Raw genomic sequence first — 27,616 nt, 5'->3', positions numbered from 1 at the left:
GGGGGTGGGAAGACTGAGGGCCAGTGTTCCCTGGGCTGATCCAGAAGGGCTCAGCTCCCAGGGCTCAGCCTTGTTCTGGTCGGGCTCTGCGGTCTGGGAGGGGTGGCCAGCCACACACCCAAGGCCTCACTGGGCCCTGGAACTGGGCACAGGCCTCCCGGGGCACAGTCTCCTTCCTGCCTTTCTGACTCTGCAGCAGTGATTTCAGCTGTGGTGGGGCAGCCCCTGGGGGGCCTGGGAGGTGGGCAGGGTCCTGTCCAGGGCCTGGAGGGAGGTGTAGGGCAGGGGTTGTGGGGATAGCTCTGAGCATTGCTCACAGGACCAGGGCTCAGGGCAGCAGGGGGCAACCTGCAGAGCCAGGGGCTGGAGCCGAGGCTCCCAGAGAGCAGCGGGGTGCAGTGACCCCCCCAGGCCTCTGCACCTGCCCAGGGAGAGGCCCCAAGGCTTTGATCAGAGTCTCAGAGGGGTTCCTGACCCCACGAAAGGCAGAGAAGAACTAACTCAGGGTCAGGTGAGTCCCTAAGGCTGAGGGATCACACGTAGGATGGAACCTTGGGGGATGGTCCATCTTTATTTTTAGCCTTTTTTTTGTTGTTGTTTAATTTTTATTCTTTAAAAAATATATTTATTTATTGGGCTGTGGGCTGTGATTCATTTGAAAAGACCCTGATGCTGGGAAAGATTGAAGGCGGGAGGAGAAGGGGATGACAGAGGATGAGATGGTTGGATGGCATCACCAACTTGATGCACATGAGTTTGAGCAAGCTCCGGGAGTTGGTGATGGACAGGGAGGCCTGGCGTGCTGCAGTCCATGGGGTCGCAGTTCAGTCAGACTGAACTAAACTGACAGTTCTTCGTTGTGGCATGCAGAATCTCAGTTGCTGCCAGTGGCCTCTTAGTTTCAGCGTGTGGGATCTAGTTCCCCGACCAGGGACGGAACCCGTGGTCCCCGCACTGGGAGCACTCTTAACTGCTGGACCCCAGGGAAGGCCCCTGGTCCGTCTCCATGATCCATCTCGGGATGCCGTATTTTGCCCAGGTGTTTTTCCTTCTTCCCCATTTCTATCTGCTGACGGGGAGAACATACTTAACAATTCTCTCCTAGAACTCAGGAGGCCGGGGCTGCTGCTCCAGTTTGCTCTCCACTTGCTGCTGTTTGACCTTGGCCCTGCCCCATCCCTGCCCTGCCTGTCTCCAGTTTATACTGGGACTGTATAAACTGTGGGAGAGGCTCATCGCTTGGACTCTGCATAGTGACGATGGAGGGGAACCATGCAGAGGGCAGGTTTGGGGAGCCCTGCTGGAAGGGGGCTGCACTCACCATCCACGGGGGTGCAGGGCTCGTACACCAGCCGGTAGCCCTCCAGGACGCCGTTGGGGAACTCCGGGGCCCCCCAGGACACGTTCACGGAGGTGGTGGTCAGCTCGCTGAACCTGACGGAGCTGGGAGCGCTGGGGGCTGGAGGGAGAGAGCAGAGGGGCTTTGTTTCCTCCCTTCTGGAAGTTCAGAGCCCTGGGTCTGGTTCTGAGGAACCAGCAGGGGCGTGTGGATCCCTGGACAAACAAGAAAGCGGGATTTCATGCAAGAGAGGGCAGGAGGGGTCGCTAGAGGGCACCGGGCCCCTCCCCTCCCTGCTGACATCCTTAGCGCTCTTCTCAATGTCAGGGTCCAAGTACTAGGAGAAAACAGGATTTTGTTTTCAGAAAGTTGGAGAACTCAGGCTTCCTCCTGATAATTGGCCCTGAGAGCAGGACCCCTGGGGTCGCTGCGGTGGAGGCGGGGGAGGGGGTGGTAGTGCCAGATCATGTTCTGCCTTCCCTGGGGGCAGGGGGGGTGCCTGGGCCTCAGAGCATCAGGTGGGCATTAAACAACCAGCCTTGCCATGGACATGGCCTCTCTCTTGTCCTGGGGCCCCAGGGATTATGGCCAAGAGACACCATGCTGGCTGAAGCAGCGGAACCAGGACCTGTCAACTCTCTGGAAGATATTTTCTTGGCCTGAGAACCCGAGCCTGAAACAATAGGAGGGGAGAGGCCTGAGGGGGAGGACAGAGAGGAAGCGAGGGAAGCGTCCAGCCTGCAGCATCCCGAGCTGGCTCCGGGGGGCGGGGGTACGGGGTACAGCCAGGCTATTATTGTCCAGCGCCACCTCCCCACCGAGCCGGGGCTGATCCTGTCGGCTTCCGCTCGGCCCGGGAGGCAGCGTCAGTGAGCCGTCTGTGAAGTGGGGAGGTCAGGTCTACAGGCCCTTCCTGCCTCCGCTCTGCGCGAGGGATGTGAGGCAGAACACTCCGTTTCGGTGACGGAAGCATTCAGGCTCCCGGGGGTCCGCATCCGGCCAATGACACTGACAGAGTGTGGTGCGGCCAGGCAGACAGACCCCCGGGAGCCTGGCGGAGGAAGGAGTATCCCTGGAGCCAGAGCCGGAACCCGAGGAGGACAATACTTGGCAACAGACTCCTCGGGGTCTCGCTGTCTCTTTAAGAGAAAGATGATGGACAGAAGGGGAAGCAGCAGCTTGAGAAAGAGGCGAGGTTAGGCCCAAAGGCTTGTATTCAAATCCACGGGAAGGAAACTCCACGGCAGGCAAAGGAGGGGACTGAAGCGGTGAAGACAGCCCAGGACTAGCTCAGACATCCGGGGCTCCAGCCTCTCCTCCCCACCCCGCCCCCACCCTGCACCGACCAGTGGGGGACCGTGGGGGAGAAGCCTCACTTCCCGGGTCACCTGTGCTCATCGTGAAACGGGCCCATCCGGGGGTTCCGACAAGATCAGGTGCATGCTACTGCCTGAGAAGGCGCATGAGTGTGTGTTCGTGCTAAGTCACTTCAGTCGTGTCCGACTCTTTGTGACCCCGTGGACTGTAGCCTGCCAGGCTCCTCTGTCCAAGGGGTTCTCCAGGCAAGAATACTGGAGCAGGTTGCCATGCCCTCCTCCAGGGGATCTTCCCGACGCAGGGGTGGAACCCGCATCTCTTACATCTCCTGCATTGGCAGGAGGGTCCTTTACCCCTAGCGCCACCTGGGAACAGCAGCTCAAGTGGCAGTGATGCCGTCTAGAGGGGTGCCCTGCATGTGTGGGCTGCAGGGCTCGCACCCCGCCCGCTCCTCCCCTGGGCTCCCCTGCAGCTTCCTAAAGGACCTCCCTGCCCCCATAAGCCTGTCCTCTATTCAGCAGCCAGAGCCATCTTTCAAAAACATAAGCCAGATCCTGTGGCCCAGCTGCTTATCCCCACCAATGGCTGCCCGTCATGCTTAGAATTAATGCCGGACTTTCTTCCGAGGCCCCCAGGCCCTCTACCCTCTGACTCTCACTCCCGGTCTCTCAAGCCTCCCGGCCTGCGCTCTGGCCTCTTGGCCCCTCCAGCCTCCAGGCCTCGGCACCTGCTGGTCCCTGGACTCGGAACACCCCCCGCCTCCAGGACTTCCCGTGACCGGCCTTGTCTTCCCACTGAAATCTCAACCCGGATTTGAGTCAGCCACTCAGCTGGGCCTCTACAGGCCAACCTCTCCAAAGCCATCTGTCCACCCCTTGCCTCTGCCCTGAGACCGCTCACACCGCCTGCCACCCGAGGTTAATTCCTCTAGATGCTTGTAACCAGCCGACTCCCCTGCTAGGAGGAGGGGACCTCATCAGGTTCCTTCGCTGTTGTGTCCCCCGCATCTAGCACAGCGCGGGCCCAGGGAAGGCGCTCAGTAAGTGAACAGTGGCATGATCAGAGCTGGGGAGATAAAAGCAAGTCGGGTGGGAGCAAGGCAGGGAGCAGAAGGGGACTGGCTGGGCGAGGACTGACTGTCGGCAAGGAGGGCTTCCGTGGGAAGATAAGGGGAGGAAGGGCTAGATGCAGGGGGCCTGGCCAAGGCTTCCTGGGGATAGCGCCTCTCTTATTCTTTTTTTTAAAATGATGTGTTTATTTATTCGGCTATGCTGGGTCTTGGCTGTGCCACTCAGGGTCTTTGATCTTTTTGGGGGTGTGCAGAATCTTTAGTTGCGGCACGTGGGATCTAGTTCCCTGACCAGGGATCGAACTCAGGCCCCCTGCATTGGGAGCGTGGAGTTATGGCCACTGGACCATCAAGGAAGTCCCAGCGCGTCTCTTCTGAGCACTCACGTCCAGGCCCCTCTGGGCGGCCGTGCTCTGCCACTCTGGAGGGCATACCCTGGGGCCTGGGGACCCAGCTCCCATCGCTCAGCTGCCTCCTCCCGCCCATGAGCCCAGGTGCCAGGTGGGCCCCCTCGTCTCCCCATCTGCCCCTCCAGCCTCTCCCCCACCTGCTTGCTGGGTCTGGCCCCGGGTGGGGGTGCTCCGAGGCCCGTCCCCCGCGGCGTTGAAGGCTGCCACGCTGACCATGTAGGCCGTGTAGCCTGTCAGGTTCTTGAGCTTGACGCTGTTCTCGGCCAGGAAAAGCGTCTTCACCCGCTCGGTGAGGTTACGCCGCTGGGCCTCCCAGAAATAGATCTGTGGGCACAGAGGTGGCAGAGTGAGGGAGGCCATGACCCAGCTTCCCCCTTCCCCTGCCTGATCCCAGGGTCGCAGCACACCTCCGCTCGAACTATCCCCAGGCCTGGACGGCAGGTGAGTCACCCAGGAAATAGTACTGTTCTTGTTGTTCAGTCGCTCAGTCGTGTCTGACTCTTTGCGACCCCATGGCCTGTACCCTGCCAGGCTCCTCTGTCCATGGGATTCTCCAGGCAAGAATACTGGAGTGGGTTGCCATTCCCTCCTCCAGGGGATCTTCCTGATCCAGGGATGGAACCCATGTCTCCTGCATTGGCAGGCGGGTTCTGCCTAGGAAGAACCCTGGGAAGCCTAGGATATAGGAGTATTTAAGAGCTGCTTTACAAACCCTGGTGGCTCAGAGGTAAAACATCTGCCTGCAATGCGGGAGACCTGGGTTCGATCCCTGGGTTGGGAAGATCCCCTGGAGAAGGAAATGGCAACCCACTCCAGTATTCTTGCCTGGAGAATCCCATGGACAGAGGAGCCTGGTGGGCTACAGTCCATGGGGTCGCAAAGAGTCGGACACGACTGAGCGGCTTCACTCACTTTTACAAACCCTTCCAGAACCTTCGTTTTCACAGCCAATCCTTCAGTCCCTGCTAGACCGTAAACCCCATGAGGGCACAGAGCCCGAGTCTGTTGATGGCAGGCACATAAGCCCTCAGAATAGTCACTGTAGGTATAAACCAATTCTGTTCTGAGGATCCAGAGTGCAGGGCAGGTAGACTCCACCCCAGGGAAGAGGTGGGTTCAAGGGCCAACCCATCGGCACCACCTGGGAGCTGTCCAGGGCTGCAGGGCCTGGGTGAGCTGCTGGCACACAGCAGTTTGCACAGCCCACGGTAGAAGTGGGCACGCCTGGGCTGACCCCAGGGTACCGCTGACTCGGGCAGGTGACTTCCCTAAGCTGCAGGGAAGCTGCATAACTTCTGTATAGCCTCTGTATAGCCGAGGTCAAGGTCACCCACTTCCTAGGACCAGCGTGATGGAGAGGAAAGAAGGAAGACACAAGAGGCCACAGGCAGTTTTAGTCCAGGAGCACAGCAGTTCCCCAGCGCTTACAATTACATGGATCTGAAGTGCCTGGGTCCACTTCTACAAGGATTTGCTTTCAACAGATCAGTCAACAGGGTCGGCGGTGGGTTGTATTGGCAGATACAGAGAGCCATCTATGAAACAATCCCCTGAGGATTCCGAGGAAGGGCTCTACTTCGTATTAACCGGGAGTTGAGAATCCCAGGGACGGGGGAGCCTGGTGGGCTGCCGTCTATGGGGTCGCAGAGTCAGACACGACTGAAGCGACTTAGCAGCAGCAGCAGCAGCAGGGTTCGCTAGTGGCGAATGAGGCCATGCATCCTTCCCTAGTTTCAGAACTCTGCGACCAGAGCACGGGGAACGCAGGGAGCCCGAGGCCGCAGGGATTAGAGGGCATTTGGCACCACCTGCTGGCCAAAGGCGTTTCTGCATGCTCTGGACTCAATTTCTCAGTTTGCCTGGAGAAAGCTCATAAAAGTGAGAAAAAGCTAATAAAACTGTCCCTGCCCGGCATGTGTGAACTGGCAGTTAGGATGCCTCAGTGCTACAAAATCCTTGTTATTTTTCTAACCCCTCCCTTTTTCTTTCTTTTTCCAGTCTTCTGACATGGGTAGATGTGTGGGAGTTGAGATAGTTCCTCATTGAATCACTCGTTCATGGGTTCACTGTTTGGAAAAAATAAATGAACCCTCTTGGAGTGGATTCAAGAGAGACGGGGAAGAGGCAAGGGGGACAGACGTTTTGGGGGAGGGTTTATGCTAGAAAGGGGCCAACCGGAAAAATGGCTGAAGCCAACGTGAGGTCAGGAAGAGGCGTTCGAAAGATGGAACACGTTTCAGAGCAAGAAAAGTGAAGATGCAGGAGAGGGGGTGCCGGTTGCTGGCATCACGTTCTTGGCACAGGGGAGGGGGGTCCAGGACCCAAGCCACCTCACATCCATAAATGGGCACCCTCTGCAGGTGGGTCTGACTCGCGTATACTGAATCCAGCAGACTTCTGTTAGATGACGATTCAATGTCATTTGTGCAAAACAGCCCAGGGACCTGAGCCTTGAGCACCCCAGCAGGTGGCACACGGCCCGGTTGCTGTGCAGGCCGGAGGTGGCCAGGTGTCTGCAAGGAAATGGCTCCCGGGAGCGCCCACATCTTTGGCTCCCTTGTGTCTTAAGCACTCAGAATCATGCCTGGCACACCTGTTGGTGATCAATAACTATTTGCTGATGGATAAACACTGTCTGTAGACGGGAACAGGCGCGGGAATGAATTATGGTCACTACTTTCTATCTCTTATTCTCAATTCCAGGCCCGCTTTTTACAACTGGAGTATAATTGCTCTACACCGCTGTGTTAGTTTCTGCTGTCCAACCATGAGGGTCAGCTACATGTGAACGTACATCCCCTCCCTCTTGGAGCTCCCTGCCACTGACCCCTTCCCAACCCTCGAGGTCATCACAGACCACCGGGTCCCTGCCCCTTCTGGCTTCATCACAGGCGTCTTCAGCCTCAGTTAAGTCAGGTCCAAGCCCACACGCCACATCGCTGGCTGTCGCTGGAGGAAAGTCACACTTTCAGTTCACGGGCATGGCCTCCAGTGGCCGGTAACCGTGCTACACTGGTCTGGTCCACCTACTGCAATATCGCACCTCGCGGCTCCATGCCTCTCCTTCCCATCCCCGCTCCTAGCTTCGGGCCCTTCAGAGAGCACCAGAAGCCATCCTGGGAGACTCCAGACGCTCCCTTCGCCACCTGGACCACCTCCCTCGCTGTGTCCCTACCTTCTGCCTCCCTCCTGCAGCTCCCTACTGAGATGACCCCACCTTCCTGCCCTAAATCCCAGCCCCTGTCACCTCTTCCAGGGCATCACCCACCACAGCTTCCTCTCGTCCCCGAATCACGAAATTCTTCCTCTTTCCAGAACTGTTTTTATCAGCACACACACGAGTTATTCCTCCCATCTTAAAACCGCCTCTGTTGACTGTCTTTTTCCAGCCTCTACTGTATTTCGTCACTTTTCTCTAAAGCAAAACTCCTCAAAAGGGATGTCACCACTGGCTGCCTCTCCTCATTCTCTCTCGAACCCACTCCAAGCAGGCATCCCCTGCCCCGAACTTGTTATCAGAGTCACCTGTGAACTTGGCCTGTTTAATGTAATCATTCAGGGCTCTGGAAACTCCTGTAAAGGGCCAGGTAAGAAATATTTCAGGCTTTGCAGGCCCCACGGTCTCTGTGGAAGTTATTCAACTCTGCCTTGTGACTTGAAAGGAGCCAAAAGTGATCTGTAAACAAATGGGTGTGGCTGTGTGCCAATAAAACTTTATTTATAAAAACAAGTTGTGGGCGGGATTAGGCCCATGGGCTGTGGTCTGCCCATCCCTGAATCACTGCCTCCTAGGTCTCTTCTTGCTTGAGCTCTCAGGAGGGTTGGCGCATCTGCTTCCTCTCTCCTGAAAGCACAGTCTTCACGTGGGTTTTGAGAATTCGATCACTTACTTTGGTCCTGGGGCTCAGTTTTCAGACGTCTGGTGTTCACTATCTAACCGTGTCTAATCTCCAGGCTTTCGGTACCATCTGTGTGCTGAAGGCGCTCACCACTCACACCTCCAGCCTGGAACTTCTCCCCTGGACTCCGCACCCGTGTGTCCAGCTCCCTTCAGTGTTTCCCCGTGGACATCCAACAAGCGTCTCGAGCCTCCTCCTCTGGCCCCCTCCACCTTCACTGCCTCCTTTTTTCCTGCTCTGTAACTGGAAGCTCCAGTATCCAACTGCTTGGAAATCCTTGCTGCTTTTCCTCCTGTCACATTCCACGATCAGCTCATCAGCAAATTCTGCTGGCTCTGCCCTCCGTGTGGAACCAAGAGCAAACGCTTCTCACAGCTACTGCTTGGTCTAAACCCCCATCACCTGGCGATGCCGCCAGCTCTTCGTGGTTTTGCACTTGCCCCGACGCAGACTCCCTTCAACGCAGCAGCCAGTACAAGCTTCAAAAACCCAGGTCACCCAGGTCCGTCTTCTGTCCCCAAGCCCCCCATGGCCGTCATCTCATTCAGCCAAAGCTCAGAGGGCTCCAGGTAATGCACTCCGTCATGCTGGGTCTCTCTGCTGGGCGTTGTGTGAGCCTAGCACCCACTGAACCCAGGGCCTTTGCTCGTCAGTCCCCTTGTTCCGGAACACTCTTCTCTCAGATCCACACGATTCACACCTGGCTCGTCTTCATCTTTGCTCACGTGGCAGCTTCTCATTAAGTCTTCTCCCGAAGACCCTGTTTAAAGTCCCAAACGTGCCCCTTAACCTGCTTCACTCACCACCAGCTGGAGCTGCTCCTTGCTTTGTGCGTCACTAGCCTTCCTCCCCTGCAGTTTAAGCTCACGCTGTCTCTGATTTAATCTCAGTATCGGGAACGCAGCGGGCACAAAATAACTACTCAATAAACACGCGTTCCTGAAAAGGCCAGCTGCACCGACCTGCCTGCCCCCACACACGTCACAGCTCACCCTGGCCTGACCACTGGCTGGTGGTGTGAGCTCATGGTTGACGTTAAGGCCGACGAGCATGGACGTTAATGCAGGGCTTGTTATTGTTGTTTAGTCACTCAGTCGTGTCTGGTCTTTGCGATCCCATGGACTGCAGCCTACCAGGTTCCTCTGTCCATGCAATTCTCCAGGCATGAGTACTGGAGTGGGTTGCCATTTCCTTCTTCAGGGGATCTCCCCAATGCAGGAATCAAGCCCATGTCTCTTGCACTGGCAGGCAGATTCTTTACCACCAGGGAAGTCCTAATGCAGGTCTCAGAGGCGGCAATTCTCTTTCCCTCATCAGCGTCCTTGCTTGGTTGTGATGTTCCCCTGAGCACGTGGACCTCTGCGGTGTGATGCACCACGCCTGGGCACCCACACATTTCCGGGGACCGTGCATTAACTGGAGGTGTTCACATCTCCCCAGCCTGGTGTCTGCCAAGCTAGAGCAGGCCCCGCCAGGCTCCTCTGTCGTCCCTGGGGAGGCATATGCTAGGGGCGCAATATTTAGTTCTCCCAGCTGGCGCTGCTCAGGAGCGTCATCCATCTTCAGAGCATCCTTGGTGAGACGTCTCTCCTTTTTGCTCCCGCCTTCTTCACCCCACACAGAGCCAGACTCCTATATGTGGGGTCTCCAAGAGCCGTGGGACCCAGCAAGGCCCCTGCCTTTGTGGAAACTCAAGTTTCTGCCTGTGCGACCAGGGCTGAACCAAGACGCTCCTGGTGGCTCCCATCCTCGCCACCTTGCCGCTACACTGGACTGCCCTCTGGAGCAACAAACCACTGCCAGGAATCAGAGCGGCACCGGACGCTGGCGTGGGAGCCAGGCTTCAGACACGGCCACAGGCTGAGTGTCCAGCCAAGCAGCACATCGTTATTGCCATTACTGCTGCCACCTCCTCCAGAGGCTGGTGGTTCAGACGGTAAAGAATCTGCCTGCAATGAGGGAGACCTGGGCTGGGAAAATCCCTGGAGGAGGGCAAGGCTCCCCACTCCAGTATTCGTGCCTGGAGAATCCACGTGGACAGAGGAGCCTGGCAGGCTATAGTCCATGGGGTCGCAAAGAGTCGGACACAACTGAGCGACTAAGCACATCCGAGTGGCTGTGTGCCCAGTGCTTCCTCCCCACCCCCTACAGGGTGAGGGCCAGCAGACCTGGAGTTTGATGCTCTGCTGCCAGATTTTTTGGTGAGCCACTAACTTGGTGACTCACCAAGTGAGCCTCATTGAGCCACTAACTTGGGACTCAGTTTCCTCATCTGTGCAATGGGTACAATCATTATACTCTACCAGTTTTAACAGGCTTTCAGGAGTCTTAAGCTAACACTGAAATATTAGTTGCTTAGTCATGTCCAACTCTTTGTGACCCCGTGGACTCTACCCTGCCAGGGTCCTCTGTCCATGGGATTCTCCAGGTACGAATACTGGAGTGGGTTGCCATTTCCTTCTCCAGGGTATCTTCCCGACCCAGGGATCGAACCAGGTCTCCTGCCTTGCAGGTGGATTCTTTACCATCTGAGCGACCAGGGAAGTTCTAAAGGGCTTAGCAGATACCAGAGACAAATAGAATCCTGTCATAACATGCGTCATTGTCTAAAATCTAGAAATAACTTTAAACAGAGATTTCCAAGACCTTGTCAGTGGTTCTTCACTAACTGGCCATTCAGTTAGCATACATACTGTAACTAGAGTTGGCCAAATAACCACTTCAAGGGGTCTCACACTGGCTTTGGGAGCTGGTGGGCTGGGCAAGGGTTGTAGAAGCTGTGGGGATGGTACAAGCTGGGGTGTGGCCCGAGTTTCTAGCATCTGAGTGCCGCCTGCCCCGGGGACGCCGGGAGGATGGGTAGCGTTTTGCTCCAGCTGCGTGTATTTCAGTGGGTTGGATGCAAACAGCCAAGAGAGCCAGTGTAGACCCAGGACCTCTGCCCCTCACCACACCTGGGTCCCTCCCAAGCCCTGCCGGACCCTGTGTCCCCTGGACCCCCTTCCCTGCCCAAGCACCCCTACCTTGTAGCCCTGGATGTCCCCGTTCTGGCTCTCCAACGGGGGCGGCTCCCACGTCACGTCCAGCTGTGTGGCCGTGGGGCCATGGACGGCCACGTTGCGGGGCGCTGCCGTGGGCACTGGGGGGCGAGAGGGGAACCGAGTGTGCAGGGGGCCCCCAGGGAGGAGGCGCTGGGCCGGGCTGGGCCCCAAGATCCCAGACCCCCTCCTGCTGGGCTTCTCGGGGCGGGGGAGGACCGGAGAGGGAGGGGGCTGGAAGCGCAGCAGTGCTCACCTGCCTCCCCGACAAAGACCTCGTGCGGGGGGCTGGAGGGCCCCTCACCCACGGCGTTGTACACGCTCATGCGGATCTCGTAGCGCCGGTGCTTGTTCAGGTCTGGGGGTGACAGTCGGAGAGTAGAGAGACACAGAGCTCACGTCATGGAGGGCGGAGGCTGCGGGGGGCTGAGATGACGCTCCCCTGCGAGCCTGGACCCCAGAGCGCAGGCCCAGGAAAGGACAGGGAATAGCTGGGGGGGCGGCCCCTGCGGTGGGGGATGCCTTGGCTCATCCCTGGGACCCCGAATAGGATGCGACCATCCCGGAGGCTTTTAGGATCGAAAGGGGCACTACTGACATTCACGCTGGGACAACAGGTGTGAATGCCGCGCCGGGTCACAGGCCGCTTCTTCCTGGCCTGTCCTGGTACCCTGGTTACAGGGCTGCCAGGTTCCCAGCTCGTCCCACCCCCCCGCTCCCCCCCAGTCTCCCTAAACCAGGCCGCTTCTTCCCGGCCTGTCCTAGTACCCTGGTCACAGGCCTGCCAGGTTCCCAGCTCCTCCCCATCCCCCCCGCTCCCCCCCAGTCTCCCTAAACCAACTCTCAACATGGGGGCGGGGCTCAGCCTTAGAGAGAGGGGCTTATTGGATATGAATTTGGTGCTAAGAAACCCTCTGTTTCTACTCACTTTGGGGTGTTTGGGGGGAGACACTTAGAAGCTGAGAGGGGCGCAGTTGCAGGAAAATGGGCCTGACACCTGGGGGGGCATCACTGTGCCTGCTGGGGGGCTCCTCTCTGCTCCCCCTCCCCAGGTGGGCGTTCTAACTACCCTGACAGCCCTGGGCTTGCGCCCATGAGGAAGGAAGGAGATGAATAACTCAGTCTAACATGGGCCCCTAACGGGAGGCCCCCTGGCTCAAGGCTCTGGGTCTTCGGGAGAACTAAACACCCTGTGGGATGTTAGGGAAAGAGTGAGGGCGGGGGGCTGGGGCACTGGCCAGGGACTTGTCCTGGTCCCTGGGTGAAGAAGGGGCTCTGCTCACTTCAGGGTCGAACTCAGTGGGCAAAACAGCTGAGCTGACAAGTGCCTTTGATGGATGAGATGGGCGGCGGCAGCAGCGTGAACCCCCACACATCCAACCAGCGGGACCACCGGGTCCTACCGTGGATCCCCTGTCACCATCCCCGGCTCCCCAGATCATAAGACCAAAGCCATTTTCCTTTCTCTTCTGTCCTGATGGATGAGGGCTGGGGCAGACCCTCCTGGGAGAGTCCCTGCTTTTCTGTGCATTTCAGGAAAGTCACGTGTGTGCAGGGAGGCGCCTTTCCTCAAGCAGCCTGAGGTGGGTGCAGCCCTGGGCTGCTGGCAGGCGTCCTCGGAGGCCCCTCTCCCCTCCCCGTGGAAGGCCTGGCCCGTTGGGGAGCTGCTGTGCAAGGGGACTTACTGTCCAGCTCGTACTGCGTGAGGCTGGGCCGGCTCAGGTTCCGCATGGAGTAGAAGGCTATGGGGTGGGGTCAGGGGGGTGGTTGGGGCGGGGGGTGGGGTGCGGAGGGGGCCGGAGGGAGACAGCAGACAGAGGAGGTTAGTACACACACGCACCGTGCCACAGAGACCCCGATGAGGAGGCGGGATGGGAAGACACATGCAGAGGGAAGGGGCTTCCAGATTCCTGAGTTAGGGGCCGGGGCGGGAGCGGGGTGGGGCGGGGGCAGACAGCTCCCAGGACGATGCTGCCCCACCCTGGCGTGCACCCGCCGGAGGTCACAGGGCACCAGGAGCCCCTGGGAGCCCAGTACCCCCAGATGGAGACGGTTCTGAGGGACCCTCTGGGCCCTTGTCTAAAGGCTGAGTTCCTGCCGTGATGGAGCGGTGTCGTTAATTTCCTCATATGAACCAGAAGCCATTTTACTACTAGGAAATATGACTGTATTATACACAGGCCTATAAAAACACAACCAGCAGCACATGTCTGCCAAAAGATAGAAAAAAAAAAGAAGAATGCAAGCTGTTGGATCAGCTACTTCTGAGTTTTTTTCTATTAATTTTCCTTGGCTCCACGTTCAATCATCTTGTTGTCTACTAATATCCTCTGGAAGACAGGGCACAGAGGGTTTAAGAGAAGGATGGAAGGAAGTGTCAAGACGGATCAAGAGGATCTTAAGCTGCTCCTCCGCTCCCACCTGTCTCTGGTCTGGTCCCACCACCCATCTGGGGACTGATTCCTGCGACCCCTGCCCGTCCCCAGCATGAATCAGTGGGGGGTGGACCACAGCACGCCATTTCCCAGACTGGCTGGACTCCATCCCAAGCCTGTTGCCTCGGGGCCAACCTCCCGCTCTCCCCTACGTCACCGTATTCGCCTCTACCTGGGCCCCCTGCCCATCACCAGCCGTCATCTTCAAGTCCCCGAAGTAACCATCCTAACCGAAAGCATGGCACGTCCTTCCCTAGCTTGAATGACTCTCTGGGGTTTCTACTCGGCTTCTCGCGTCTTCTTTCCAGTTGCAGAGGCAGGTTGGGCTCTGAGGACCCCAGGGCAGAACAGTAACCTCCCCGAGGAACCAGAAGGGGCCAGACTGCTGCCCTTGGGACACGACCAGGCTTGGCTTTGAGTCCTTCCCACCTCAGGCCCTTTGCACATGCCAGGTCCCCCCACCCCTGCTTCTTTAAGACTTGGAATCATCCATCAGGGCCATCGCCACGGGCATCCCCTGGGACCTCTTTTCTGACACCGGCTTTAGGCTCTCCTGGAATATGCCCTTCACAACGGTCATGCCAGCAGTCTTAGACACCCCTACCAGGGTTTTCTTCTCCAGCACCTGGCTCCTCCTCCAGCCTGCAAGCTCTGAGAGTGCAGGGACCCTGTCTGTCTTGTTCCCTGGTGTCCCCCCAGTGTCCGGAGGCGTGTGAAGTGCTAAGGAAGCATGCACTTGGTGACTGAACCTGACGGGGTGAGAGGTGCGCACAGGGGAGGGCGGCAGGGGTCCAGCTGGGAGGTTCAGGCTCCGCCCACCCCAACTCCCTCCGCTGTCACTCACAGGTGAGCTCCGCCCACTTGGCCCCTGGGTTGTTGATGCTGCGCAGCGTGAAGCCCCTCAGTCCGTCGTAGAGCAGCTCCCGGTAGCGGATCCGGAAGCCCAGGAGGATTCCGTTGATCTTGTCCTCCGACGGCGGCTGCAGGGCAGGGGGTGGCAGGATGGAGCCCGCTGGGCTGGACCGAGGCGGCATGTCCCCTTCCACTCGGCCCCTCCTTCCTTCCCTCCCTCCCCCACAACGCCTCCCGCAGGGACAGGGCAGGGGCTGTGTCTGGACCAGGAAAAGGAATCAAAGTGGCAATGAGCAGCTTGAATTTTCTGAGCATTTCCAGCGAGGTTATTCCACCCCGGTAGCATTCTCTGTGAGGCAGGGCACCACGCCATTCCCACTGAACAGAGCAGGCTCAGAGATGGAAAGGAACTTGCCCAAGGTCACACAGCAACGTGGGGGCCCTGAGCACGACTCTGGATGCAGAGCGAGTCTTAAAGTGTCATTCCTTGTCTAGAAATTCCTCACATGATCACCACCCTGGCTGAGATCTCTTGGAGTTTCCCAGGAATTAGGAACTAGGGAGAGCCCTTGCCCTGCTATTCAGCCAGACCCAGGGCGAGTGTGTCGCCCTGCACTGCACCTCTGTGTCTTTATCGTTTTCTCCTTTGCTTTCTGCTCCCGTCCTCAGATGAGCTGGAGAACAGGCTTCTGGAGAACATGGAAACTACCTTTTATGACACCTCTTCTAAAAAACCCGCTGCAACAGTTCAGCCTTTTATGAGCTCCTTAATTGCGTCCCTGGCTGCATCTGGCACCTCCCTGCGGCTCACTCCATCAGGACGGCCCCGCCCTGCTCCAGCCTCCACTGGCTCCTGGTTGCTCCAGGTCATTTTGTCTTTGGGGACCGTCCTCCTCAGGGGGGCCTGGGGCTGGGGGAGGGTTGGGGAAGGTCCCTCCTGTCTCCTCCTCAAAGGCTTCCCCTTCAGGGGGGCTGCAGGTGGGCAAAGGTTGGCACCTGCCCCTCTAATCCTGAGAAAACCAGTTCCTGGTTTGGGGGCCTCTGGGGGTGACCTGCTGAGCCCCATGGCTGGACTTCAGGGGATTGGGGAGGGTCACGAAGGTACCCAGGGGCAGCTGGCTCTCTGAGAAGTGTCCTGGGTCTTCCTCTGGCCATGTGAGAGGCAGTGCCCACATGAGCAGTGGCTGGGGGTGGGCAGGGATGGAAGGGGGATTATTTGTACCTGGACAGTGGGTTCCTGCTCACAGGTCAGAGCCTGGCCCGGGGACAGGTGGGGCACACAAACCTGTGTCTGGTCTCTGTTGGGAACCCCTTCACCCAGAGCAGGGCTGGGTTCATGGAGACCCTGGATGCCCCACACCTGTCTCTGTCTGAGGATTCTGCTGACCTCAGGGCACCTAGGGCCAGCTAGTAGCTGGGTGATCTGCGACTTTCTCATCCCCTCCCCGAGTCTGGGTCCTCGTCCACACAGGGTACGTGGCAGGATGTGATTACGGGGAGGGGAGTGAAGGGTGTGTCCGTGTACATGTGAGCGTGCGTGTCTATGCATGTGGATACCGTGTTCCGGTCCCGCCAGGGCTGGTGAATTGCTGGTCTGAGCGCAGACTGTGACCAAGTCCGCACAGGACACGGGCCCCTCCCCGCCTGCCGGCCGTACCTGCCATCGGATCAGCACCGAGGTGGTGGTGTGGGGTGTCACGGACACGATGGTGGGCGCTTCATCGGGGGCTGTGGGGAGAGGTGGGCAGCTGAGCTCTGGGGCCCCTGGGAGGCCATGGGAACCAGGTTCCACTGATGCTGGCCCCGCTTCAGGCACAATCCACCCCCACTGCCCCCCCACCTCCTGTGCAAGAAGAGCCAACGTGGATGGGGAGAGGGGCCGGGACCCTGACCCCAGCCCAGAGCCGAGGGCCTGGAGCCTCTTCTCTCTGCCCCCCACGGGCCTCCCCACGCCGACGCAGCTTCCTGGGGTTGGCCGTGAGCTCGGAGACGTGAGGACGCCAGGCTGGCTGTGGGTGCTAAGCCCTGGAGAAAGCCCCTCGGACCCAAATGTCCTTGGGAGTCTGCCCAGGGAGCCAGACCAAGGATCCAGCAGGCCTAGAGTCCCTCCATCTTTGGAGGCCCCCTCCCCACAAAGAGAATGCCCAGCGCCCAGCAACTGCCCAGGGGACCGAGAGAGAGACCAAGCAGAGGGCGCTGACCGGCTTGCAGGGTGGTCAGGGGCTCTGACTCCTCGCTGAACTCGCTGTCTCCGATGTCGTTGGTTGCCTTCACGCGGAACTTGTAGGACGTGAAGGGCTTGAGCCTGTAGAGGAATCGGAATAAATGAACGGGGAGGTGTCCCTCTAGGTCCCCCATCTCTGCTCGTCGTATCCCCAGGGCAGCCCCGGAGGGTGCGGATCCACTACACAGACAGGAACATGGGGGCTCAGAAGGACCGTCTGCTATGCCGGTGCAACCTGGGGCCCCCTAGACTGGGCCGGCTCAGGGCATGGCCTCACGCTTGGTCCCAGCCAGAGGCCCCCAAGTGGAAACGTCCACGTTTTCTACCTCGGAGAGGCCTGCAGGCAGAGTAACCCCACTGGGAGCTGACCCCGCCCCCAAGAACTGCCAGCCTGCTCTTGCACTTAGTAAATTCAGGAGGGGCCGAGGGTCTCAAGAGTTAACCAGCACTTCATCTCTATAAGGCTCATTTCCTCTCCAGGCAAACGGCTTCCTTTTTGATTTATTGGGGGTGCGGCGGGGGGTGGGGAGGAGAAGAGTATTGCTCAAAACTCTCGGGCACGTCAACTGGAATATTAAAAATACATCCCAGTAGGAATTAAATTGAAGGCAAGATTTCGGAGCGGAGCTCCACTCCCCTATTAAGATGGAGAGGGAGATGCCGGCTGGCTGGCGGGATCCAGCTAATGAAGAGCGGCCAGCCTCTCTCGAAGGGGGGGCTTCTAGGCTCCAGAAATAGATAATTAAGAGGCAGCCCTAACAAGGCTCCAGGGAGGGTGGGGAGGGAGGTTCGGACACAGCCGGAGGGGATGTGCGTGGAGGGGGAGGGGTCTAGGGGATGGGGGCTGTGGAAGCCATGTGGGGGTGGGCTCTGGGCCCCCAGGAGCCCCTCCAAGGGTGCCGTGTCCCCGGCTGGTCGGGGCAGGGTGGGGATGCTGGCGGCCAGGCCGCGGGGCCTCACCGGTCCACGAGGAAGGTGGAGGCGTTGTGGCTCACGGAGGCCGAGTGCAGCGCCCACCGGCCGCTGGGCAGCTCGCGGGTCTGGACAGTGTAGTAGCGCACGGGGGACAGCCCGTCGCTGCCCGGCTCCCAGGACAGCAGCACGCTGCGTGCCTTGACGTCCTCCTGCTGCACCATGGGCTTGCTGGGGGGCTGTGGGCGGTCTGGGGGGTGGCGCACGGAGCAGGGGGCGAGCGGGTGAGCACGCGGCGGGAGTAAGAGATGCGCATTCTCGCCCGCCTCCCCAGCCCACTTCCACACACAGCAGACCCGACAGTCAGCATCGGGTCTCCTGGTCAGCGGTGGTCCCTGGGCTAGGGGAAGCCTGGGTGTCTGGGAATTCACCCACCCACCCCCCAGGGCTCACAGTGAGAGGTGTGGACACCGGCTCCTTTGCCCCGTGTCTGCACGGGGCTGCGATGGGACCTAGGCTGGCCCTGACGGAGTGTGGCTGAGCCCGCGTTCCCTCCACAGGACTCGGCGTGTCCGCCGCCCGTGCGTGGTCCCCTCTCGCGTCCCCACGCCCTGTGGCGGGGGTTCTCTGCGCTTCGGCTTTGGGTGGATGAGTCTCTATTGACGGGGCCTGTCCCGCACGCTGTGGGCTGTGTGCCCGCACCCACTAGGTGCCAGGACGCCTTCCTCTCCACGTGTGACAACCCAAAGGCCTCCAGACTTTGCCCAGTGGCCCCGGTGGGGGGGAGTGCCAAGTTGAGAACCACTGTCCTTCTGGTTTTTTCCTGGGAACACTGTCGGATAAGTCAGGTTCACAGGGGCCCGGGGATCAGGCCTGCTTCTGGGGAACCCGATCTGGGGTGAGAAGCCAGCTCAGGGCCGCAGGGTGAAGGCAGCCGGGGCTCCGGGCTGCAGCCCCATTTTGCACCCAACTGGATCCCTCTGTCGAGGGGGCGGGGAGTGAGGAGGGAAGTTGGCCTCACCAACCCACCCTTCGGAAAACCAGTACCAGCTCAGAGCACAGTCCTAGAAGGGGACTGCCCCGCCCAGCTCTGGAAGTCAACTGGAGCTGGTGCTGGCCTTGGGGACAGAGGGGAGAGCCCATTCTTCACTGGGGACCAGGACAAGAGACTCACAGCTTGTCACTGGCCCACCCCTGGCGGGGCACCAGGAAAGGGGGTGAGCGCCCGCCCCCTCCCCGGCCCCAGGGGACAGTCACCTCTCTTCTCAGTGGTCACCACCAAGGCCTCGGCAGCCTCTCCCCAGCCCTTGCGGGTCTGGGCCGTGATGCGGAACAGGTAGACAGACTCCGGCTTGAGGCTGGTGGCTGTGAACTGGCGGGCGCTGGGCGCGAGCACCTCCACAGCGGCGGCGTTGGCCGAGGTGGCGTTGAGCCGGTGCGTGATCTGGTACGCTGCGGGGCGGGAAGGGGGGTGGCGGCGCTGGGAGGTGGGGCAGGCTGCCCCCAGGGCCCCAAGCCCAAGGCCACCGCAGCGTCTGCCCTCGAGCCACCCTGGGTCACTCTCACGTCCTCAGCTGCCCCCTGGGGAGTGTGACTCTGGGGGGCCTTGGACAGCTGCGATCCACCCCCCACCCAGCCCAGCCCCCCAAGGAGGACACTGAGGCTCAGAGAAGCCAGACCACTTAACAGGAAGTGACCAAGCCAGGAGTCCAGCCAGCCCAGGTCTTTCTGAGTTCAAGTCGCGTGCCCTCCCCACCTCCACTCTGCAGAGGCGTGACTTTCACCGGGAGGTGCCGGGATTGAGAGCCCTGAACCAGATATAGGTGGTCCAGTCCCCACAGTACAGGTGAGGGGCTGAGGCCGTGGAGGGGAGCAGACGGGCTCAAGTTCACACGGCTGCTGCTCTCAACCCTGCACCTCCTCCTGCATCTGTGAGTGTGCGTGTGTGTGTGTGTTAAGGGAGGAGCCTTGGGTATGAAATGATGCTTCCCATCTACAGCATCCCTGCTGGGGCTGTGGGCCCCATTTCCCACCTGTGATAGCCTCCGGGCTGAGCCTGTCAGGGCAGCCTGACCTGGCCACACTTAGAAGCCATGGCCGAGGTTTACCAGATGGCCCGTCAGCTGGGGCCCTGGAGCTCTTGGGGCACAGAGCTGATTAGTGGCCCTTCCTGCCCCTCTGTGGGGGCACAGAGCTAATCAATGACCCTTAAGAGATCTGAACGTGACCGTGCCCTCCAGCTGATAATCTTACAGTTCCTTTTTTTTTTAAGTTAATGTTTAGTCGATTCACAGTGTTGCGTTGATTTCTGCCGTGTAGCAAGGTGACTCAGTAACACGTGTACACGCGCATTCTTTTTATAGTATCCTCTTCTATTAGGGATTATCCCAACACACTGGACACAGCTCCCTGTGTTCAGGGAGGACCTCGCTGTCCGTCCATTCTAGGGTTCTCATCTGCCGACCCCAAACTCCCCCTCCCCCCCTCCCCCTCCCCCTGGGCCACCACAAATCTGTCTTCTGCCAGACTGAGATTTCCAGTGGGAGAAGTCAGAACCCTTCTCGAGGATATGTGAATGCTGCTTGGGCTCAGTCTCCCTCCTGCCAACGCAGAATCTGCCTCCTTTGTATCTTACACCTCCTGCTTCTGTGGCCAGGGCCCGGGAAGGGGAAGGCCTTACCAAGAATGATGCCGTTGGGGGCAGCGGGGGGCTGCCAGACCAGCCGCACTGATGTGGTCCGCACCTCTGGGAACAGGATGCCCACAGGGGGTCCCGGGACTGGGGGGCACAAGGGAGGAGCAGGTGATGGTGTGGCTGCCGCTCGGCCCCCAGACCCACCCGGCTCCTGCAGAACAGCTCGGGGGAGGCGGGGGACAGGGCCGCTCGGCTCAGTGAGCTGCGGGGGAGTGTGTGTCTGTGTGTGAGCATGGGGCACAGACATGTGATCAGGGAGGTTTACGTATTATTCGGCAGGAAGTAGAAGGGACCCAGGCTGCAGCCTGGGGGCAAATGGAAGTGCCCATCCCGAGCAGGCACCACTCCTCTTTCCAGAACTCTCTCTGGAATCCTCAGATCTGGGGCGCCCTGTCCAAACAGCCCCAAGCATGCTTCCTGGGTCTGTTCCCTGGATCCACCCTCCCCAGGGTGTAGACTTGCCCTTCTGGACCCAGGAATGGCCAACGGGCGGCTGTTTTGGGGCATGCATGTGGATGGAGACGGGTATAGGCCAGAGGGGACGGGGCTGAGGAGGGGAGAGAACCAGGGTGACGGGGGCATAGGTTTTCCTGTGCAGCTTCCATCCCACCAGGAACGCCAAGGAAGCTGAGATTTCTAAATTTGAACTTGGCCTTCCAGGTCATTAGGAGGGTATATTTGTCAAGGCGGAAGGATGAAACATATTTAATTTAACAGATCATTAGCTTGATTTATGGCTTTTGAGCACAGAGACACATGGTGTTTGGGCTTCCTTTGGCCCTCTCAGCCCGACCCCACCGGTGTTTGTGCTGAGCAGCGTGTGAGGATGCGTGTGGGCAGGAAGCAGGGCAAAGGACCTGTCAGGGCGGCCTCTGACGGGGTGTTCTGCCGCAGAGACGGACGCCTGGAGCTCAGCTGGCGTCACTCGTTGGCAAACAAGACCCGCAGGCTTGTGCAAAGGGAAAACCAGGCCTCTCCCTTGCACAGGCCTGCACTAGGCCTGAGCCTGCCCCCAGGCGGACAAGAAGAAAAGGGGCACAGGTTCTCTTTTCTTGCCCCAGCGAGGCTGGATCAGACGCCAAAGGCCCTTGCGCTGGCATCTCTTCCCTAGGGATGAGGTCTGTTGCTAGCCTTCCCTGCAGTGGGCAGGTGGCCCTCAGAAGCCTGCTCCCCCAGGGGCAGCCTGAGGCCACGGTTCCCTTTGGGGCAGCGGGAGATCCCAGGAGGGGCAGGGCTGGGCAGGGGGTGGTGCAGGGGGAAGCGCAGCTCCCAGCCTTGCCCAGACCCTGGGGGGGTGTGACCTCACCGTCATCCAGGGTCCGCTCCAGGATTGGAGGGTGGCTGGGGCCCCCGTCGCCGATGCGCGTGAAGGCCAGCACCTGGATCTCATACAGCACGTACTTGCCCAGGCCTGTGAGCTGGGCGCTGCGGGAAGAGTTCCCTTCCACCAGCCAGAACCGAGGTGGGGCGTCCGAGTCCTTCTCCTTGTATAGCACCTGTCAGAGCCCAGCGCAGGGTCAGGGCCGTGGGCTGGGTTCTGGTCTTGCCAGAACGTCTCCTGTCTCCTCCCCAGGAGCTGGGTGGGGGGTGGTGAGGATGAGTGGGTGGACCCGGGGCTCCTTGGAGGGGCTTGGTCCCCGGGTTACAGAGGCTAGTGCTCGGGGAGGGAGGGGGACACAGGGATGCACTAAGCTGCAGAGCTGGAGGTTCCTCGGAGAGCATCCGGCTAGGAAAACAGCCCAGAGAGGGGCCTGACTTGCTCAAGGTCACACAGCCAGGAGCCGCAGCACTGGGATGTCTCATGACTTCCAGGCTAGGGCTGTAGGTGCAGGCTTGGAAGGAATTCTAGAAGATGATGGAAACTGAATCTGGGCCTGTGGGGGCTGAGAGTGAGTGACCCAGTGTGGCCTCCTGGGGGAGGCGGAGCTGACCCCCCAGGACCCACAGCCCTCATGGGAAGCTTCCCCACCCCCAAGGGAGGACTCCCTGGTTGCCGTGACCTGTGGATGCCAGCAAGCAGATCCCCTGTGTCCACTCTAGAAGGCAGCATCCTGAGCACCAGGGGCTTGCCAGGATGGGGTGCCTAGACGGGGAAGCAGGGAGCCTCTCACCTTGTAGCCCAGCACGAGCCCGTTGCGGTCGGCCTCGGGGACCTCGTTCCAGCGCACCAGCATGCTGCTGGAGGTGGTGGCCAGCGCAGACACGTTGGTGGGGCCAGAGGACGGCACTGGGAGAGGAGGGAGGAGGAGGAGGGGCTCAGGACCCAGCGTGGACCCCGCAGTGGAGGGGTGGAGGGAGTCCAGGGAAGGAACGGGGGTGCAGTCCCTAAACAGCAAACTATCCTGCGACCGTGATGCTCTTGGCTCCGGAGCATCACACGTGCTGCTTCTGGCGCGAGGTAAACCCCTGTGACCCCCGCTCAGACTCACGACAGGATGAGCCTGCACTTCCTGCCAGTGCAGCCGCAGGGGGTGCAGGCGGGGTTGGGGGGGAGCCTGGTGGGAAGGGAGCCATCATTTAAAGGGCGTCAGGAAGAAGCCACAGGGTATCCGCCACGTGCGGATGGGTGAGGGCTGCCTGCAGGCTGGGAGCACATATTCTGTGGGTGTCCCCTTGCCAGGCCCCTGTGAGCGGCTGCTTGTGTTTCTGGAATGTTCTGAGAGCTAACCCAACCCGCACCCCCCTTCCCCTCCCCCACCTCCAATCATGGGGTCCTGCAGGCATCACTGAGGTCAGGGTTAAAGGGCGCAGAGCCAGGTATCTCCTCCTGGGAACCTGTCCCCCTAACTTAGGAAGCAGTGCAGGGAAGGATCAGGTACTAGAGACACACGCACGCACACACACACACATACACACACAGAGGATGCTCTGCCAGACGCTGAGCACAAACAGGAGAATGAGCCCAGGACATTCCTGCACAGCAGCTCCAGCCTTAGGGACTGAAGTGGGCTGTCCCCAGGCCACAGGGGGATGACCTGGGTGAGGGGCGGGCACCCCGGCCGGTACCTGACTCCCGGGTCCGGCCCATCACCGCTGGGCTCCAGGGCCCGCTCCCGACGGCGTTGAAGGCCTGCACCTGTGCACGGTACTCCGTCCACTCCTCCAGGTCTTCGATGGTGCACTCACGCTCCACACGGTCATGGACCACGTGGCTCAGCGTCTTGCCGTGGCCGTCTGCCCGGCTGTACTTGATCTTGTAGCCCACCGACTCGGGGTTCCCGTTGTATGCCATCTCCGGGAGAGGCTGCAGGGGGGATGGGGGTGGGGCGCAGACTGCTGTGAGGCCTGCCCCACGCTGCACAGACTTGCCAGGCTCGAGCAGCCTCTTCCAGGGAGACTTCGGGATTACCCAGCCTACTGCCCAGCCTCTCGGCACTGTGTGAGGCACGCTCAACGCTGAGCATGGCTTGGTTGTGTGACTCTGTGTTTCTGATGGCCCCACCTTCTCCCCGAGTCTCCCCCTGGGCTCAGAGGAGAGGCAGAAACCACTCTACAGTGTGTACGACAAATTTACGACCCTGCCGAGGGGGCTGGCCCAGGAGGAGCGGCGTAAAGGCTGTCTAACACGTGGCACCTTTGGCTGCGGTCTCTGCCACTAAACTCCTTCCCCCAGCCTGCCAACAGACACTTATTTAACTGCCTGCAACATGCCCGATCTCAGCCCGCGTCTGCCCTTGGAGAACAAGCGTGCGGAGACAGCGTCTCCAGCACAGGAGCCGCTGCCAGGAAGTCCTTCCGCCCAGCACACCTCCGTCTCTCCTGTGCATTTTCAGTCTCCCTCTTCTTGGAGTCTCGGTGAAGAGAAAAAAAAACAGAAAACAAAAACAACTTCCTCTCCTGGGCCTGTGACTAGGCTGGTGATGCCGAGGCCACTGCCTTAAGGTCATCTGGATGAACTTGGCGGTGCTGACCCGCAGTGGAGAGGTGGGCCTGTCGGGGGCAGCCTGTGACCCGGGCAGGCACTAGAAGACTCTCGCTCTGACGGTGGCAGGGCTGGAGCTGGGGTGCTCTCAGCCCTCACTGGCCCCCGCTCTGCTTCCCCAAGAAGCCCCTGATCCACGGGCCCCCATGTTCTGACCCACTTTCTCCAGCTCCTCAGCCTGTGCCTCGCCCCCTCCATACTCTCTCCCCGGCTCCGCTCCTATAGACACTTAAGTGAAACAGACCAGAGACCATTAAGGCAGCGATCGATGCGCCTGAGAGCTTGAGCCGGGCCCAGGTCGCAGGCTCCCTCGCCTGCTAAGGAAAGGTAAGGGGCCGTGCCATTAGGGGGGCCCCAAGGGGCCCGGGCCCCGCACAGCCTGGCAACTGCCTCCTCTGCCCCTCCGGCCCCCACCCCGGGTATTGGACGTCTCAGCCTTTTAGTACTTGGAAACCTTAGAGCGAGGGGCGGGGGCAATCAGAGAGCCAGCCTGGAGGGGAGCGGAGCGGAGGAGGGAAGTGGGGATGGGGGGTGGTGGGCTGGGCAGGTGGACAGCTCCGCGCGGTGCCTGCAGCTGGCAGAGGGGGGTGGGGCAGGGCTCATTGTTCATAATTAGCGCTTATCCAGGGTTTACGGTCACCAGCGCCTCCATCAGGCTGTCTACGTAAATGAAAGGCAGCAATGACCTGATAAACCATAACCCTGATAAGCTTTGGTTCTGATAAACCAAAGCTCGGTGCTTTTTAAGTTGAGTTTGGGACAACTAGTAAAGATCTTTAAGTTCAGTTCAGTCGGTCAGTCATGTCCGACTCTGCGGCCCCAGGGACTGCAGCAGGCCAGGCCTCCCTGTCCATCGTCAACTCCCAGAGTTTGCTCAAACTCATGTCCATTGAGTCAGTGATGCCATCCAACCATCTCATCCTCTGTCGTCCCCTTCTCCTCCCGCCTTCAATCTTTCCCAGCATCAGGGTCTTTTCGAATGAGTCAGTTCTTTGCATCAGGTGGCCAAAGTATTGGAGTTGCAGCTTCAGCATCAGTCCTTCCAATGAATATTCAGGACTGATTTCCTTTAGAATGGACTGGTTGGATCTCCTTGCAGTCCAAGGGACTCTCAAGAGTCTTCTCCAACACCACAGTTCAAGAGCATCAATTCTTCGGCGCTCAGCTCTCTTTAGTGGAGGCCAAAAGGAGTTGTGTGGGGACTTCCTTGGTGGTCCAGTGGTTAAGAACTCGCCTTGCAATGCAGGGGACGCGGGTTTGATCCTTGGGCAGGGAACTAAGATCCCATATGCCATGGAGCAACGACAGCCCCTGCCCCGCTACTCCTGAGCTCCTGTGCTGCAACTAGAGAGTCTGTTCACCACAACTAGGATCCCACACGTGGCGACTAAGACCTGATGCAGCGAAATAAATATATCCATAAACGAATGTTTAAAAAAACGAGTTGGTGGCTGGAGGGACCAAGTGAAGCCGAGGCGGGCAAGCTCCCCCCGAAGCTAGGGTTCCTGGGTTTTCTAAGAAGCTGGGCTGTGCAGAGCTGGCCCCACGTCTCCTCATCTAGGAATTCCTCCTGGTTTGTTGCTTGGTGGGGCTGCATCCCGGGAAATGCTGTCCCGGGGGAATGTTCAGGGGGAGAAATGTTCTCTTGTTCCCCAAGAACAAAAGCATGCTCAGGGTTTACGGCAGTGGGTTTTGGGGGCCAGACTCCCTGGGTTGGGATTCTGAGCCCTGCTGTTAACTAGAGGGTGTGGGAGGATGGAGGGAAGGCTACTTGGGAAAGTTATCCCACCTCTCTCTGCCTCAGTTTCGTCATCTGTAAAGTGGGGCCAGGATTACTGTCACAGGCTCCCACAGGGAGGGCTCAGTGTCCAACACCGACAGCACTCAGAACACTCAGACAGTGCCTGGCGGGAGGGGAAGCCCTCAGCTGTATCACTAACTCATGTGGGGTCACGTGGGGTAATGACCCTCGACGTGGAGCCTATGGGGACAGAGCTTAATGGCTCTGCCAACTCTCCCTGAACCTCAGGAGGAGCCACTCATTCTCCGACTTGGTGGGTGAGACTTCTTAGGTCTGAATCCCGGAACCACCGCAGGGACCTGTGTGACTGGGTGAGTGCGTAACCTCTCTGAGCCTCATTTTTCTTAGCTGTAACGTGGGACAGTAATGTGTCCTTTGCAGGATTATATGGAAGAAAAAAGGTAAAATGCTTGGCACATGGCAACGCTCAATAAAGTGTTTTCTAACTTCTCGTCATGTAGAACACTTGTTTGTCTGGCTAAGACTGATGGCCAGAAGCGAGAAGGGGGCTGGAGGTGAGCCAGCGGATGCCCGCTTCTGCAGGGCGATGAGGCGCAAGCAGACGTCCCACCCCCAGGGCCCTCACCGCGCTCGCGGGAGCCTCACCATCCAGCGGAGCCACAGGCTGGTCTCACTGGCCGTGCGCAGGGTCACGTTGGCTGGGGCCATGTCAGGGGGTGCCTGGAGGGTCTGGATCTTTCTAGAAGGCTGGCTGGGTGGGCTGGTGCCCACGATGTTCACCTGTCGCATGCGGAAGCTGAGATGGGGGGAGAGAGGGCGGGCGCAAGGGTGAGGGCAGGCCGCCAGGCCGAGCCCACTGCTGTGCGGGCAGCCCCTCGCCTCCGCGCCCCATACCTGTAGTAGGTGAAGGGGTTGAGGTCGGGCACCTCCATGGAGCGGGCGTCGGGCTCGTTGGGGAGCTGGTGGATCAGCTGCCATTCCTCTCCCTCCCCGACCATGCCCACCTGCAAAGGGAGACCCCCTTAGAGCCGGCCAGCCTGCCAGGCTGAGCTGGGGGTGCAGGCCAGCCCATGCAAGGCTTTGACACAAATCCCATGGCTCACCTGGAGGACACCAACTGGGGCCCCCTTCTTTCCAGGCCCTTAAACATGACTTCAAGGGTGACCCTGAGTCCGCCTGCATCAGAATCTCATGGGACACTTATTACAATACAAACCCATTCCTGGGCCCTGCCCGTGAAAGCATCAGAAACCCTGGGGGTGGTGCCCAGGAGTCTGCTTGTTCGGTAAGTAAGCTTCCCAGGTGATTCTCCTGAACAGCTGGCATGTTTCTAAAACCCCAGCTAGGGGATTCCCTGGTGGTCCAGTGGATAAGAATCTGCCTGCCGACGCAGGGGACTCGGGTTTGATCCCTGGTCTGGGAAGATTCCACGTGCTGCGGAGCAACTAAAGCCCATGTGCTTCAACTACTGAGCCTGAGCCCTGGAGCCCATGAACTGCAGCTGCTGAGCCCGCGTGCAGTAAGGACTGAGGCCCTTGCTCTAGAGCCGGGGCTCCACAAGAGAAGCTAGTGCAGTGCAAAGCCTGTGCGGCACGACTGGAGAAAGCCCACGCGAAGCCACAGAGACTCATCGCAGCCAAAACCCCAGCTAGATCAGAGTTCCTGGGGGTGGGACCGGGGCACTGCAGTTTCTGAACACTCCCCTGGTGAGGCCAAGCTGAGAACCATGAGTGTAAAGGAAG

The 27,616-nt window shown here is 59.4% G+C and overlaps 1 protein-coding gene across 2 annotated transcripts in view; it reads right to left on the bottom strand.

The window, feature by feature from the left end:
- Window positions 1-27,616, bottom strand: part of SDK2 (sidekick cell adhesion molecule 2) — a 267,728-nt gene that overhangs the window by 27,493 nt on the left and 212,619 nt on the right. Inside the window, exons 23-38 of one of the 2 annotated variants that reach the window (XM_027518871.1) lie at window positions 26,769-26,878; window positions 26,520-26,670; window positions 23,197-23,434; window positions 22,302-22,417; window positions 21,497-21,686; window positions 20,176-20,274; window positions 18,753-18,947; window positions 17,544-17,745; window positions 16,561-16,664; window positions 16,017-16,087; window positions 14,352-14,487; window positions 12,758-12,814; window positions 11,329-11,430; window positions 11,058-11,173; window positions 4,273-4,459; window positions 1,322-1,459 (exon numbers count right to left, since the gene is read on the bottom strand). In XM_027518871.1, coding sequence (XP_027374672.1) covers window positions 1,322-1,459; window positions 4,273-4,459; window positions 11,058-11,173; window positions 11,329-11,430; window positions 12,758-12,814; window positions 14,352-14,487; window positions 16,017-16,087; window positions 16,561-16,664; window positions 17,544-17,745; window positions 18,753-18,947; window positions 20,176-20,274; window positions 21,497-21,686; window positions 22,302-22,417; window positions 23,197-23,434; window positions 26,520-26,670; window positions 26,769-26,878 — 2,212 coding nt within the window. The remainder of the gene's footprint in view (window positions 1-1,321; window positions 1,460-4,272; window positions 4,460-11,057; window positions 11,174-11,328; window positions 11,431-12,757; window positions 12,815-14,351; window positions 14,488-16,016; window positions 16,088-16,560; window positions 16,665-17,543; window positions 17,746-18,752; window positions 18,948-20,175; window positions 20,275-21,496; window positions 21,687-22,301; window positions 22,418-23,196; window positions 23,435-26,519; window positions 26,671-26,768; window positions 26,879-27,616) is intronic. The other variant, XM_027518872.1, reaches the window with a different exon arrangement.

Source organism: Bos indicus x Bos taurus, chromosome 19, assembly GCF_003369695.1.
Source record: "Bos indicus x Bos taurus breed Angus x Brahman F1 hybrid chromosome 19, Bos_hybrid_MaternalHap_v2.0, whole genome shotgun sequence".
Lineage (NCBI taxonomy): Eukaryota > Metazoa > Chordata > Mammalia > Artiodactyla > Bovidae > Bos > Bos indicus x Bos taurus.
This window is presented reverse-complemented; position numbering and strand designations above follow the sequence as displayed.